Source organism: Falco rusticolus, chromosome 7 (assembly GCF_015220075.1).
Source record: "Falco rusticolus isolate bFalRus1 chromosome 7, bFalRus1.pri, whole genome shotgun sequence".
NCBI lineage: Eukaryota > Metazoa > Chordata > Aves > Falconiformes > Falconidae > Falco > Falco rusticolus.
The window spans coordinates 54,641,719-54,655,368 of NC_051193.1; the positions used below are offsets into that span (position 1 = coordinate 54,641,719).

The following is a 13,650-nucleotide window of genomic DNA, read 5'->3' on the forward strand; positions in this document are numbered from 1 at the left end:
GTCAGTTTGAGCATCCCCCTGTATATTTAAGCAACGTAAATAATTTTCTGAACTAAAACCTCTTCGTGGGTCTCCATCACTGTGCTTATTTATTAATCAAGGAAATTTGATTTAGTTACTACGTTGTTTTAATCCTTATGGAAGAACTTTGTACTTTACAATTCATACATATTTACTTGCAAGTGTAGTAAGTGAGAGCAAAGTCCACTAGAGTAAGTACACGCTGTGAAATAATGAAGATGCAATTTTGCTTCATCTGAGATAGTGTGTGTTGGAGCTGATTTATTCACTTGGACTTAAGAAGCAGGCAAAGTACAACTGTAAGGAACAAGCTCATTCATTTGTGAGTGGTTTTCTTTGCCAGGCTTCACTTGAAAGAGGTAAGGCGCCTGTCTAGTGTTGTTTTCCAAAGCTGCTTTCTTAATAATTTATAATTCCAACTTCTGAAATTCTAGAATTAAATGGATCTGTAAATCATTTCAATGTGTAATATAAGGGAAGAAAAAAGCCTTATTCACTCAAAAATGCTAAAGAAAAACAAAACAGCCTTTAAAATAACTCCAGATCCAAGTGCAGATTTCCTGAAGTTTAGTGATGCTTGTGGATTATTTTTTGATTTTAAGTAATTTATAATATAATAATTAATAATAGCAACAATAATGGAAGCTTTCAGGAAACAGGAAAACTTTCATCAAGTCCAACCAGTAATTTTCCGGTTTATTATGATCCCAATGTCAAATGATCAACTTTGCATAAAATAGCAAATTGTGTGTTAATAGCAAATCAGAACTATTACTGAATGGTTTTAGGTAGAATAGAAAACTCTTTTGCTGGTTTTCTTTATGGTGGGTATAAAAATTAATTCTCAAATCTGAACTTTATTACAGTGATTTATCTTGGACATTTTAAAAAATATGTGCTGAATATTTTTCCACTCTGGAAAACCGTTTGCTGAATCTGCTGCTATGGCATTAGATTTATAAGGAATGTGGCTTTGTTCCAGCATAAACCACTGTGGAGAAGGATATGGATCTCTCTAGACTCTGTGCTGACGCTGGCAGGAAATAATCTCTGACCGAATTGCTGCTTGCTAGATCTATTTTCTGCCTTTGTCAAAGACACTGTGGGGAGCTCAGTCGTTAAAAAAAACCCCAAAAAATAAAAAGAGTTTGGCTAGAGTCTACGTAAATGTGTCCTTTGAGAGTATAGGAAGCATTTGTTATCCTGATTCAGTCTATGCTATCATTGATACAGAAATGCCTCTTCAGTCAACCTAGGATTTGCCTAAGTGAGGACCCCAGGATTTAGTTCAGTAATAATAGTATTATTCATTAATTAAAAACAGTAATAGTCGTAAGGCTTCTTGCCATGTTGGATGGAGGCTTACTAGATTTGTAACCCCCAAAGGAGGACAAAATGGGGCTCAAAACTGTTTTGATTCAACATATTGAACCCTTGTGCGTTTTGAAGAGGCTGAAGAAAAGTTCTTTTTGCTGTGTTTATTGAGCTTTTTTTTAAAAAAAATCTGATTTAAACCTGTGACCTATTACTTAAAGCTGTAGATGGAAGTTCAGAAAAGGCATAGTCCAGATGTGCTGAAGTGAGTTCTCCAGTACATGGAAATATTCCCAGCACTTGGAAAGCCTTGTCTTTCAGTATTGTTGAATTACAGACAGTTAGCAAAGATAGTGTTACTGTTTCTACCAGTCTGACTGTTGGTGCCTCTATTTTACTACAGTTTGGACTCAGGGAATAACTGAAATTCAATTCCGATAAATATAAGGTGTGCTTTTTCTTTTGTCATTACATCACTTTCTATGGCTTTTTGTCACATATAAAATTACATTATGTTTCATTGCCTGGCATGGTAAAAGGTGACAGAAGCATGAGACATTCTAAGTGTTGCAGCACAGTGCTCAGTGTCAGAGGAATGACTAATCAGAAATAGGGAGTGAGACATCAGGGAAAGGAGAGGCCCTTGAAAAATGGGAGAAGCCAGTTTTGGCAGAGGCTCATTAAATTGAAGCTAAGTATTTCAATACCTTTCTCCTTCAGAACTTTCATACTAAAGGTCATAAGTCTTTCCATTTTCAATTTCAGTCTGTGTTACAGTTCCGTATTGCTGCAGGAGGACTGAATCAGAAGATGCTGTTGACAAGTTCAGCGGGTTTTATTCTGTTCTTGCTGTCTCACTGCATTGTGTCAGTGAGCACCAAAAAGGCAGTGGTCTTGGCTAATGCCCACCTTCTCCCCCAAAGAGGCTATGAGAGGCTGGGTAACACCAATGAAAAAGGTACTCATGAAGAGAGTGAGTGATTTGGATGCATGCTGTGTTTTACTTTATTGCTTTGCTGTAACATTTTCAGCCAATGTATTTGACAGTTAGCCCTGCAAAAATATTTTGCAATATGAACATGTCCTGCCCTAAAGTCCAGAATCTTTGAAACCCTTGCTCAGCTGCCATCTAATTCAAGAGAAATTAACAGGTTTTTTGAAAAAAAAAAGTTTTGTGGCATTTGAAGACTTATTCTTAGGACAGTCATATCTAGATTACACCTGACACCTCAGTACCTAAATCCCATTGGTACCTATAACTGAGGCATCCCTGAGCCTTTCTGGTTTGCAAGGTCCAGCTTGGTATGTTTTCCAATACATTTACCAGAGCAGATCCCACATAAAATGTACACATAAAGAATAGTGGGATTGATTAATTTTCCTCCTCTGACTGATGGCACTTGAGGGTTTATAAAATTTACTTTCCAAATGAATCCTGTAACAATTAGCCTAAATTATGTTCTCATTAGCTGTCTATAGAAGTTCTATTTTGCATGAATAATATTCACTGAGAAGGGCAAATACAAGTGTCAGTGTATATATTGCTGGCTTGGACATTACTGTATAAATCACTTAATCATTCTATAAAATCATGGGATCACATCTGGAGTCAAGCTGTGTCTGCCAGGTGAATGTTCTAACTGTGGTACAGAGTTGTGTACACAGTTTTGCTCTTTCAGGATATTTAATAATGTCATGCAGATAGTATTGAGATTTAAAGTATTCTAATATTGGCTGTGGATTCTATTAGCCAATGACAGGAATAAAAGTAAGACCTTCAAAAACCTATATACTCCTGTAAATCTGTCCAGAGTTTCTTAAAAATAACAGTAAACTTCTGAATACCAAATATAAAAGACTATATTTAACACAATGCTGATACTATGAATAATACTATTTAACATGTTTAGTCTATCTGGATATCTAAAAAAAGCCTATGATAAAATACTTAATACAATTTTAAATCAGAGAAGGTTGGGTTACTTTATAATTTCAGTAGAGATTGAGAAGAAAATGGCAATGACTGAAGTAGAAAAGTAAACCATAAAGTCAAGGGGAGAATAGAAGTATTTGCTTACAAATGATCTTTTCAGTATTCTTATTAAGTACAAAATAGGAAAAAAACCCACCTTATTAAGTGCAAAAATAGGAATATGCTGATAAAATTTAATGCTGACATGAAGTAAACAAATGCCAATACAAAAGTCAGAATATTATACAGAAAAAAAATCGTATGTTCTTAAGTAATATGTTTGGGATGAAAAATAAAGTACAAAGTTCTAGGTTTTATTGCAAGGTGAGGACTTTACTAGTTAGAATGATCCAAAGACTAACCTGTAGTTTAAAGGAAACTAAGCAATACAAATGCAATCCTAGAATATATCAACAGGTATGTTTTTAATAAGACTTGGGAAGGATCAGTGGCACTATATAAGGCCATCTGCAATACTGTGTGCAAATTTTACCCATGTTCTAGGAAATTGATTTGCAGTGAAGAGGTTCAGAAAAGCTACTAAGATAATTAAGGAACAAGAGATTTATCTAACACTAAATAATTAAAGAACTTACGTATCCTACAGAATTTACCATAACAAAACAAAGGCTGACTAAAAATATAGCTGTCCTCATGGTACACTGGGGCTTATTACCCAGGAAGAAGCACTATTTAACTAAAGGACAACATGACACAAGAAAGGAAAAGATGGGCAGTGGATATTAATAAAATTAGACTGAGAATCAGATGAGTATTTCTAACAGAGTAGTGACAGTTATTGGTCTACAATGCTTTCCAGTTGGAAGAGAAGGAATTTAATGAATCTGTAAAGAAGACTGGATGATCTAATTCCTTACAGGATCACTAATAGCTAAAACAGTCACTCATGGTCCCTTCCTCTTTCCAGAAAGTTGAGGGGCTTTTTTTGTTTGTTTTTACACTAACCAAACTATTCAGTGTACTTTTGATCTGTTGGTCACGAGACCATACAATGAGAGTGACTCTTTTCAGATTCTGTTCTTCTGTTCAGAAAAAGAAAACCAATGTGTTCAGTAAAAAGGATCAGTAGGGTCTCTCTGGTCAGTGATTTGGGCAGTGAAGAGCTTTTTTTATGAGCTTTTGCTTTCAACTTTTATCTTTGGAAATATTTTTCCTTGTTTTTTGACCTTTTTTTTTTTTTTTTTTAAATTAGGACATCTAGCCATACTTTTCCTGAATTATCCCTTTTTCCCAGAAGAAAAAATTAAGTTCTAAATACAGTATCTAAATTCCTGTCAGTCATTGTCAGGAAAGAACATCAGATTTCTTAGGTCTGAAGAGCTGTCATTTTACATCACAGGTGGTTGAATTTTCTGTAGGAATTGTCCTCATAGAGATATTAAAATTGTCAAGTTTTTATTAAATATAAATGACAAATATTCCATAGTACAATGACATAATGACAAGTCTTTCAACTCTATTGAGAAGTTATTTCAATTCATAAACATATTTTTGAGTAACAGAACATTGAATAACATCCTTCTCTACAAAAGGAATTATCTATATATGAATTCATACATACATAACTGTATATTTAAATAAATTATATTCTTGCTCTTGGAAGCCTCACAATCAATTGTAAAAACCAGAGCATTGTGCCTTAGTCTGAGAGATGCTTGAAACTATACTATAGCAAGAAATTACCTTATAAGCAAGTTAAATTTAAAAACCACAGTGTGTATATATATATATATTTCAGCCCAATATAGAGGGCCATCCCAAGCCTTATATGCTATTTTTATCAACCTCTGAGTCTACTGGATAAGCAATAAAGTGGAAAAGCACTTTCACCTATTTTTCTGATATTGGCAGCACAGCACTGTAGTTCTACCTGCAAATCAGTGGTAAGATTTAGCCTGGAGTTTGAGTGACAAGAACTGTTCCTAAAAAAGTCTAGATGTTTTTAAGTTTTGTAGTAGCAAGAAATGTTCTTTAATATCTCCCTTTGATCAATGATCACATGACATACTTATCAGAATTTAATGCAAGGATGTTGCAGATGCCTGAAGTATAAATTGGTTAAAGAGAAATTAGATTTATTTGCTGAGGATAAGGCTAGCTCTAGTAATTAAACACAATCCTCCAAGACATGGCACCGAGAACTGCAAAGTTGCTGACTACTTAAACTGGAAGAACACAGGAGGAAAAGGAATGGTCTGTACATAACTTTCAGCTTTTCAACCATACTTCTGTCATAAAGGCATAATCACACTCTGGTGGATGGTAGAGTAACAAAACCTTTTTTGAATTTCTGAACATTTCCTGCATGTTCTGCCCTGAAATCTTCCTTCCTCCTTTAACTAAGTAGGCACCCATTACCTGGGGTAAGTCAGTCAGCTTCCAGTCACAAGGCAATCATTCACTTATTCTAAAGGACAGAGTTCATTATCTAAAATTACGATTTGAACAGAAAGTTACTTTAAAACTTCTTTTTTTCCTACTCAGACTATCCAAGGGATTGTTTTGAGATTTTTCAGCGCTCCAAAGGAAATTGCAGAGATGGTCTTTACATCATCCAACCAAAGGAGGAGCCAATTGTTGTCTCTTGTAACATGCAGGATGGTGGCTGGACAGTAATCCAGCACATTACAGCCAATACTACTGTTGACTTTGATAGGACCTGGCAGGATTACAAATATGGATTTGGCTCTGTTCATGACAGCCACTGGTTAGGAAATGAATATATGCATCAGTTAACTAGCAGCTCCGTGCAATATATACTTGGAGTTAAACTTGTAAACCTAAATGCTGAAATCAAATGGGGACAGTACGAACCATTCCTTATTGAAGATGAAGAGTCTCAATACCGAATCAGGGTTGGTCTATACAAAGGCAACGCCACTGATGCTCTGACCCTGGACACAGAAGCTTATCTCCATGACAACCAGAAGTTCACCACCAAGGACAGAGACAATGACAATTACTTTCAGAATTGTGCTAAACTGGAACACAATGGTGTTCCTGGGGGAGGCTGGTGGTATGATGCGTGTGCTGGAGCAAATTTAAATCGTAGGAACATGATATACTGGCAAAAGGACTGCAACAAGCAACGTGTGTGCAAGTTTGCGTGGATGATGATCAAACCTATTGATCACAGGCTGCCATACCCAACCAAGTCCTGTCCATGCCAGAAAGTTGAACTGTAGGTAGGTTATGCATACTTTGAAAGGAGCATGGATTCTTTGTCCAGTGACTGAAGTGAACTCACACTGACTGGATAATCATACTAAGTAATCATGATTGAAAATTTAATTTGGGCCTCTGCAAGGGCTTTATCGTAGCATATTGTCCAGCTACCAACTACACGAGTGAGAAGTCACTGTCAGAAACTGAGGCGTCTATCAGAAAATTTTACAGTATTTTAGCCATAAGAGGAGTCAGGATATGATGTCTTGTCTGTCTTATATGAGATATACATGCATATACGTGGATTTCAGAAGGTCTTGCTCTACTATGAATGTTCACAGTTGATCTCCTGTAATTGCATATCTTCATATATCATGCAGGAAGAAAATTTCCAGTGAAGTACCTACATTTATAAAATGCATATTGGAGAGTGTTGTGTACCATAGGGCAGCATCAGGCCTTTCCTTTTTACCTTTAGTGAAAAATATTTTAATACATAAAATTGGAATTAACCTCATCGCCCATGGCTTCTTTTCCCTTTCATTGACTCTTCTTTTTATCTCTACTTTTTAATGATCCTATACACAATGAAGTATTCAGTATAGTTTTCTTTTCTTCTTTCTTTCTAGAGTGCCCAGAGCTAATGGGCTCATCAGCCCATTTAAAGCTACTAATCCGAACCTTACAAGTCCTCTGAATTTTTCCCCAAGGAACTCAGTGAACACATTTTTTAAAAGATCAAATCAATTTTGCAATTGTTTACTTATTGCTTCATGTCTTTTCTGAATATTACTCTACTTTGTTTACCATGTTTTGACTGTTGCTTCTCCCTGTTCCATGATATGTTCTCTTTTTTTAATGCCACTGTGAGAAAAGAAGAGCACGTTGGCTTTATTTCACATTTGCTGCCTTCAATTGTTTTGGCACTCAACCCTGACACTATTTAAACAGTGCCTTTTTTCTGATTATAAAATAAAAGGAGAAGCTTTAAATTTCATGACAAATTCATCTGTTTTAAAATAATAAAAGGATTTCTGTTTTGATAACCTTGAAGACCTTGTTTTCTTTACAGCTGTTTGAGTTACTTCACACATTTCTGTATCATTGGAACACCTGAATGACAACTGAAGAGTTTTTATTGTTGCATTATACAAAATGTCATGATAATAATTAGAATATAGTGTATGTTTTCTTAGATATTTCAGTTACAGAAACTCAACGAACAGATACTGGCAAAATCCTGCTTTTTAATTTAAAAATAGAATCTCATAATTTCCATGAAAAATACTTCACAGAAAATAAATTGTATTAATTTTCAGAAGAGCAAACCTGCCAGGATTACTTAAGAAGAGAAATTAATTGGGAAGTGGAAAAGCCAGGAAAATAATTTTTATCTTTTACAATGCAGTGCAGCATTTTCAGAAAGAGATACAGATATGTTATGTGGGTGAGGCCAATATACCATACATATCTATCTAGCACAATCTGCTCTTTTTTTCTCCCTGAAATTGTATTCAAAGACTGAAGTGTGGTAGGGGAAGAAATGGATAGTAGCTGAATTGAATTTGTCATTGAGTCAATTTAATGTGGTTTCTGCTGTAATTCTCAGGATGCCTCCAAAGTTGTAATGAGGATACAAGAAAATCACCTGAGTGCTGCCAGTCTCCCATAGCTTTTATTCAAATTCTTGGCCATATGGCCAGGTTCTCACACACCTTCCAAAAATGTGTTTTGAATAATCTTGACATGGAAGCCAGCAGGCTCCATCTGATCCTCAAAGGCAAGTAACCTGCTCTGCAGCCCACTCTTGGACTGTTTTGGAGGAAAAGACTGTGCAAATAAGGTGTATGAATAACTGAGGCACCAGCAAGCCCAAACCCAACGGCCCAGTTTTGGAGGCATTCTCTAGTATTAACTTAGAACCCTGCAAATCTATGCTGATACTGAATTCCAGGATGGGAATTAGATTAAAATGTAATAATAGCTCATAACAACTGTCACAGCACTAGCAAAACCAGCCGGCTGCAACAAGGCTTTTATCAGCAAATTCCAGGTTAACTTCAATAAGTAGTTCCCGCACCTTGCCCTAGCACAGCCACCAATCTCCCACAAGGTTTCAACAGTTCATCTACTGTCCGTGCTCTTTCTTCATCCTCTTCAGGCCAGTCCACCCTGCTTCTTGCCTCTGCTGCGTCCAGAGCCTTCCTTCTCTGGGCTCCTCTCCCAGCCAGCCCCTCCTCATCCGAGCCCCCTTCTTCTCCCAGGGCCTCTCCTTGTCTCTCCTACATCTGGGGCACGCTCTCTCCTCCCCCTGCTTCTTCCAAGTCTCTCTTCATCCAGTGTTCCTCTTCCGTACCCCTTAGAGTTATTTAACAACTTAGAGCTCCACATTATCCACATCAGCCAACCCACCGCCCCTGAAGCCAGCCCACAGCTGTGTATTATCAATGTTAATTAACCTGCCTTCATTCCTCTACAATTCCTCTACAAACAACAAGTCTTCAAGGAAAAACAAGATGGAAAAATTAATCCAGTTCAAAGAAAGACATTTAAAGGAAGTCAGGGACTGAGGTAGGTTCCACACTTCTAACCAAAGTATGGATAGAAATGGCTACTGGAGCAGGATTTGGGATGAAGTAGTAGATGAAAATAAGTAAGAATATTCCAGTACACCCACCAGCACTTCTTTCTAGAGCTCTTAAAGAGAAGGACATGGAGCCTTGAAAAGTGCACTAAATTCTTCCTTAGCAAAGGACTGCCTTGACAGAACAGATTTTTTTTCTGCATCGCTGAACCTCAATCATCAGACACCTAGAACTGAGAGCAGCTGGTCATCAACACTGAATCAGAAAATCACAGTCTGAAACACGGGGTTTTCTATTCTGTCTTGTGTTTTCTTTTCCCTCTCACATTTCTCCTATCCTCTCTCTCTCTCTTAGCCTTTCCTGATTATACTGCCTCCTGCACAGACTTGAAGAAAGGAGGTGGGTCCTTTCGTGGTCTAACCTCAGCCAGCAACTAAGTACCTCACAGCTGCTTGCTCGCTCCCCTGCCCCCCCTCCCCCTGGTGGGATGGGGAGGAGAATCGGAAAAAGGGGAAAACATGTGGGTTGAGATACACGTGGTTTAATGATTGTAATAAATTAGTAGTAGCAATAATAATAACAACAACAATAATTATAATGAAGATAAGAGGGTGAGAGAGGAATAAAATTCAAAGGGGAAAAACAAACAAAAGAAAGCAAGAGATGTGCCATACAACTGCTCGCCACCCGCTGACCGATGCCCAGCCAGTCCCCGAGCAGCAATTGGTGGCTCCCAGCCAACTCCTCCCAGTTTATATACTGAGCATGATGTCAACTGTCAACTGTCCTGGCTCTACTCCCTCTTGGCTTCCTGTGCACCTGCTCACTGGCAGGGCATGGGAGACTGAAAAGTCCTTGATTTAGGGTAAGCACTACTTTGCAACAACTAAATCATCAGTGTGTTATTAACATTGTTCTTATAAAAAACCCAAAACACAGCACTACCAGCTACTAGGAATAAAATTAACCCCATCCCAGCCAAAGCCAGGACAACAGGTTTCTTCACCTCTTCACTGCTTTGCATTTCTCCCCGTGTTGTTTTCTGAGCTGCAGCAAAGGTAAGCGTATTCTCACATACAGTATCACATTAATCAACTCAGAATTTAGCAGAAGGAAAATTTCTTCCTAAAAAAGTATCAACTGACAAAATAAGAGAGCCTGATGACCTCTTTCTAGCAAAAATGCTCATTTATTATTTGTCTTTCAAAACCATTCAGCTTTCATATGAGAAAGTGCATGCTTTTGTTTCTGATTTTCATATGTGTAACCTAAACAATAAATTCCTAGACTTCCACATAACCTTTTTTTTTTACATGTTAACCATAGAGTTAAAAGTATGACAAATGTTTTTAGGACCAAGCATTGAATATTGTGCATCAATAAATAAACATTACCTGCCTGGGCTCATTTTTTCTTCTATTATCAAAACAGTCCTTTAGTCACTCTCATGTTTTCTGCACTTCAGAAGGCATCAGGACCCAGGCAGAGTGGTGAGGTGCAGAGCTGGATCCAGTCACATTTTGCAGCTGGTATTCTCCACCATACCCTCTCTCCACTCTTCCTTTACCGCTACCTGATGAATTGCACATCTAAGGAGGCCTTATGTATGACATACAGTAAAAGCAACTGTCTGACCTCCACTATGTCTAGATGGCTGCTTCATGTAAGTAGTAAAAGATATTCCAGTTTATATCTTGACATTGTAATCCAGGAATTCAGCAAAAATCCCCACATTTCACAGGTCTATTGAAACAGGAGCCACCAGCAACCAGGGTTTGAAGTATTTGTTGAGAAGAAAATTTTTGAAAGATTTAAAATGTCAAATTATTTGAGGAAGACTGACTTGTTTGATACATCAGCAGATACACGGAGAAACTAATGGCATTTAGTAGCTAATAGCACATGTATTGAGTAAAAGGCAGCAGTTCTACTGAGTGCAATGAAAACTATTATCTGTGAGCTATTAGTAAGGATCATAGGCTAACAGAGCCCAGAAGTGCCTATTAAACCTGAAGAAATACAGTTATCAAGATGGAAAAACAACTGCAACACCATCACTTTCCAAAACCACTATTAGTCATCGATTATCTCTATAGTTGTACAACACAATGCTATCATTTTTTTTTAACTAGATATAGATATGGGGTAACTGTGAATAAAATCATAAACAAGTTTATTTGAATGATCAAAATTTAAGGTTTTAAGATACCCAGCTGTCAACTGTATGTGGAGGAAAACTTCTTAGTGGGCACAAAAGGCAGAAATGGAGATTTAGGATGACCACATAAGAAAAAAATGGCCTCTTTCTCGTTTGTTAGAAGGAAAGCCAAGTATTTAAGTGAAAAGACAGAGTATCCGTTTTTGGAGTTCATGTTCGGAAGGTTGTTTAAAAATGGAGAACCACTGACTGCCCAGCAGCTGCGGAAGCATTTCAGGAGCTGATGGAGCCCTTGGAGTCCCCAGGGTAAATGCTGTGGGCGAGCCTTTCATAGCGAAGTTCTGACCTGTGATGGTCTGTAGCTCATAAAAGTAATGAATGTGGGCTGTTGGTTTGATTGTTGTTTTTTTAAAAAAAGAAAAACCCTTCTGTAATATCAAAAAGGAGTAAGCAGCATGGATTTTTTTGAGCAGAGTCCTTTCCAACAGAGGGGCACCTAGATGTACAGGTCACAGTAAATGGTAACTCCATCTTGATTGTTATGTACAACTGAGGAAACAGATAATTGTTTCTCACTATGCCCCAGCCATTCCTTCATATTATTTCTATCTCTATAGAAGGGAAAGAAAATGTATCCATTTGTTTGTTTATTTTCCTAGAGCAAGGAATCCAGATAAGACAGAGGTACATATGTCCAATAAGAATTTTAGAGTAACTTTAAAAAAGAAGCACCTAAAAATTCTCCCTCAGTATGAATATTTTGGGAATCCCAAACTATGAAGGGGTGATTTCAAACTGGGTTTCCTACCACAACTAAATAAGCATCTTAAAAAATTCTTTGCAAAATCCAGAATCTGAAAAAAGTCCATAGATATTCGATTCAGTTGCAATCTGGGTATCCAGTTTCATAACAACTGCATTCTATGAGAAAATGGCATCTTCCACATTGATATGGGATTCTTTAATTGTTGTATTGACTTCTCATTGAAATTGTACATACTTACCACATCCCAGTGACATTTTTATTCCTTCAGATATGTGACTATCCTTAGCTACGTTTGCATTAAGATTTATCAGTTAAATTAGTTTGACATGTTCAGGTCAACTATCAAATAGGATGGCAATGTCACAGATTTCTGAGAAAAGCCTTATGGGGGAGATAAAATGATCAGAATAATTAAATTAGAGATGGGGAATTTTCATGAGGCTCAGCTCTAAAACTGGAATAATATATAAAGGATCATAAAGAAGGATAATTAAGGAATTTGCCTTGAAGTGCATCACTGTCTCTGGATCTAGACTCCTCAACTCTATATATCCCAGTTCAAGTCTCATTATGGGTGCAATAGAGATAAGGAACAAAAATCCACATATAAAAATAACTTTCAGCAGTTAATAGCAGTTACTAATTGGCATGCATAGTTGAGTAGGATAAGCATGATTAGCAATCAAATTATATAATTAATTGCAAAGTATGTTCTATCATATTTTACAGATTCTTACAGTATTTTCTCTGTAACCCTCTGATTTCATCCTTCCTCAGTGCAAGAGGATTTTTTCTATAAAGGCATTTCTGTTCTGTCTTGACTTTCTGTCCTTTGCAAAGCTCTTGGCTCTGTGCTAAGTAGTCACAGAAAGTGCACAACTGTAACTAGGTATTCTATACCCATTTAAAAATTCTGGGAACTCTTCCAAGTATTTATCTACAAACATGAACGATATTTACAGCAAATGAATGTTACTTGATAACTTATGGGGATATGGAAGATATAGGGAGGCCAGTATACTTGAAAAGGGAGAGACAAAAATGATACCCCTAGTTTGTGGTAAAATTCAGTATTCAAAGATATTAAAGGTGCAGGGTCTCTGAAAAGTTTAGTTAAGGATATATATTTACGCACCTATATTGGATATACTAAATCCAAAACACAGAACTGTACCAGCTATTAGGAAGAAAATTAACTCTATCCCAGCCCCAAACCAATACATACATACGTATCTCTATATATGTATATGTATGTAATTATGTATAAATAAAGTGTAATTTTACAAAAAAAGATCTTTTCACCAGTCCATGACCATGACAATAATTGATTATAGGATCAGTAAAAAGTTCATTGAAAGGACAGAAATACAGATAACAAGATTGTTCTACATTGTAAAAGTCCCACAACACTTTTTAAAGGTACAAAATATAATTATGTACTAACAGATACTCTGATAAAAATCATTTTTTTCTTTTTGTGATTTTGATTTTTTTAAAGAATAAACATCCCACATAACAATAAAATAACACACACCTCTCTATATAATTCTAGGTATTTACAATGTACCCATGTTTGGCCATGTAATGTCTCACATGGTGAAGCACTAGCAGCATAATTTGAGCACATATTTCACAATTACATTGAACC

General features: G+C 36.7%; 1 protein-coding gene across 1 annotated transcript; it reads left to right on the top strand.

Moving 5' to 3' along the window:
• The first annotated feature begins 2,111 nt into the window (after nt 1–2,111).
• On the top strand, nt 2,112–6,726 carry LOC119151677 (fibrinogen-like protein 1-like protein). The gene is made up of 2 exons (XM_037395849.1): nt 2,112–2,293; nt 5,813–6,726. The coding sequence occupies exons 1-2, from the start codon at nt 2,146–2,148 to the stop codon at nt 6,511–6,513; spliced, it is 849 nt and encodes a 282-aa protein (XP_037251746.1). The 5' UTR covers nt 2,112–2,145; the 3' UTR covers nt 6,514–6,726.
• The last annotated feature ends 6,924 nt before the right edge of the window (nt 6,727–13,650 follow it).